The sequence below is a fragment of the Ailuropoda melanoleuca genome, unplaced genomic scaffold (assembly GCF_002007445.2).
Source record: "Ailuropoda melanoleuca isolate Jingjing unplaced genomic scaffold, ASM200744v2 unplaced-scaffold64646, whole genome shotgun sequence".
Lineage (NCBI taxonomy): Eukaryota > Metazoa > Chordata > Mammalia > Carnivora > Ursidae > Ailuropoda > Ailuropoda melanoleuca.
Window position 1 is genome coordinate 1 of NW_023238999.1, and position 1,183 is coordinate 1,183.

Below are 1,183 nucleotides of genomic sequence, written 5' to 3' on the forward strand. Positions count from 1 at the left end.
CCCCCGCCCCCCGCCACCGCCCTCGCTCACCTCAGCTGCCAGCTTCTTCATGTAGGGGTCCAGCTGGTGCAGCAAGCTGTACCCTTGCTGGAAGAAGCTGTACTGGGCGTGCATGAAGGACAGCATCTGTAGGCGCGGCACAGGGGAGGCCAGGCCCTCAGGACAGAGACCCAAGGACCCAACAGGTGTACTCACATCCGGCACACAGCACAAGCCTGTCCTCGAGGCGATGCCCCACCCCACCCCTTCACCAATCACTCACAGAATCCAAGATTTCAAACTTCTTCTTGGCCTGGAGGACATTGATCTGCCAGGGGAGGGGTGAACAGGTGGAGGGTGTTGGGGCTGAGGTAGCCCATGGCCTGTCCCTTACCACAGAGTCATCTCGGGCTGCTTATGGTTCCCTGAGACCCCAGCTCATCTTCAGCTCCCTGCACTTGTGCCAGCCTCACCCTCCCATGGTCAAGGAGTCCTTCCCCACGTCAGGACTTTGGGCTCCTCCCACGAGCAAAGAGAAATTCTCACACCTGCTTCTAGGCCCCCCAACACCCCTCAGCAAGATCTTCAAGGCCTTCGCCCACCCCCTGTGGCCTGTACCCCCACTGCTGTGTCTTTGCCTGGGCACCCCCTCGCCCCATTCCTTCCCAAGATCTAGCATCTGAGGTTTTCTGGAGCCAGAGGGGCCCCTCTGGACACCCGCTCTGTCTGTAGGAACACAGGAGCAGCTTCCCACCCCCTCCAGGCCTGACCACTCCTTGCCCAATGGCTGACCTGCAGCACATAATCCAGCGCCAGGTGACGGAAGCACTTCCGGGTGAGGGTCAAGGCACCTGTGGCCTCCTGCACCTCATGGGGACGGTGCCGTGGGGCCTGGGCATTCCTCACGAGGGACAGCTCCATGTCCTCTCGAACTTTGTCAAACTGCTTCTTGGTCTCCTTGAACTTCCTCACGTCCCTGGGGGCCAGCAGGTGTCAGGTCGGGGTCTTGGGAGGGGCGTGTGTCGGGTCTCCACCTTCATGAATTGCCCTCCCTTCCCTACCTCCCTGTCCCAGCACCCCCATCCCCCTAGCCTCAGCTCTCCTCCTTTTCCTTTTCCTCGCCCTCCTTCTCCCCCTCTTCCCCTCCCCTCCTCCTCTTCCTCATTCCCCCCCCATCCCTCTTCCTCCTCTTGGTCCTCTCCCT

General features: G+C 61.1%; 1 protein-coding gene across 1 annotated transcript; it reads right to left on the minus strand.

Annotated features, from left to right (window-relative positions):
- Positions 1 to 14: 14 nt before the first annotated feature.
- On the minus strand, positions 15 to 1,059 carry LOC117800139 (arf-GAP with coiled-coil, ANK repeat and PH domain-containing protein 3-like; the record flags this gene model as incomplete). The annotated part of the gene is made up of 3 exons (XM_034652678.1): positions 772 to 1,059; positions 263 to 307; positions 15 to 126 (listed from the first exon to the last, which is right to left on the minus strand). Coding segments are annotated over exons 1-3 (286 nt in total), but the record flags the coding sequence as incomplete, so codon positions are not given.
- Positions 1,060 to 1,183: the final 124 nt, after the last annotated feature.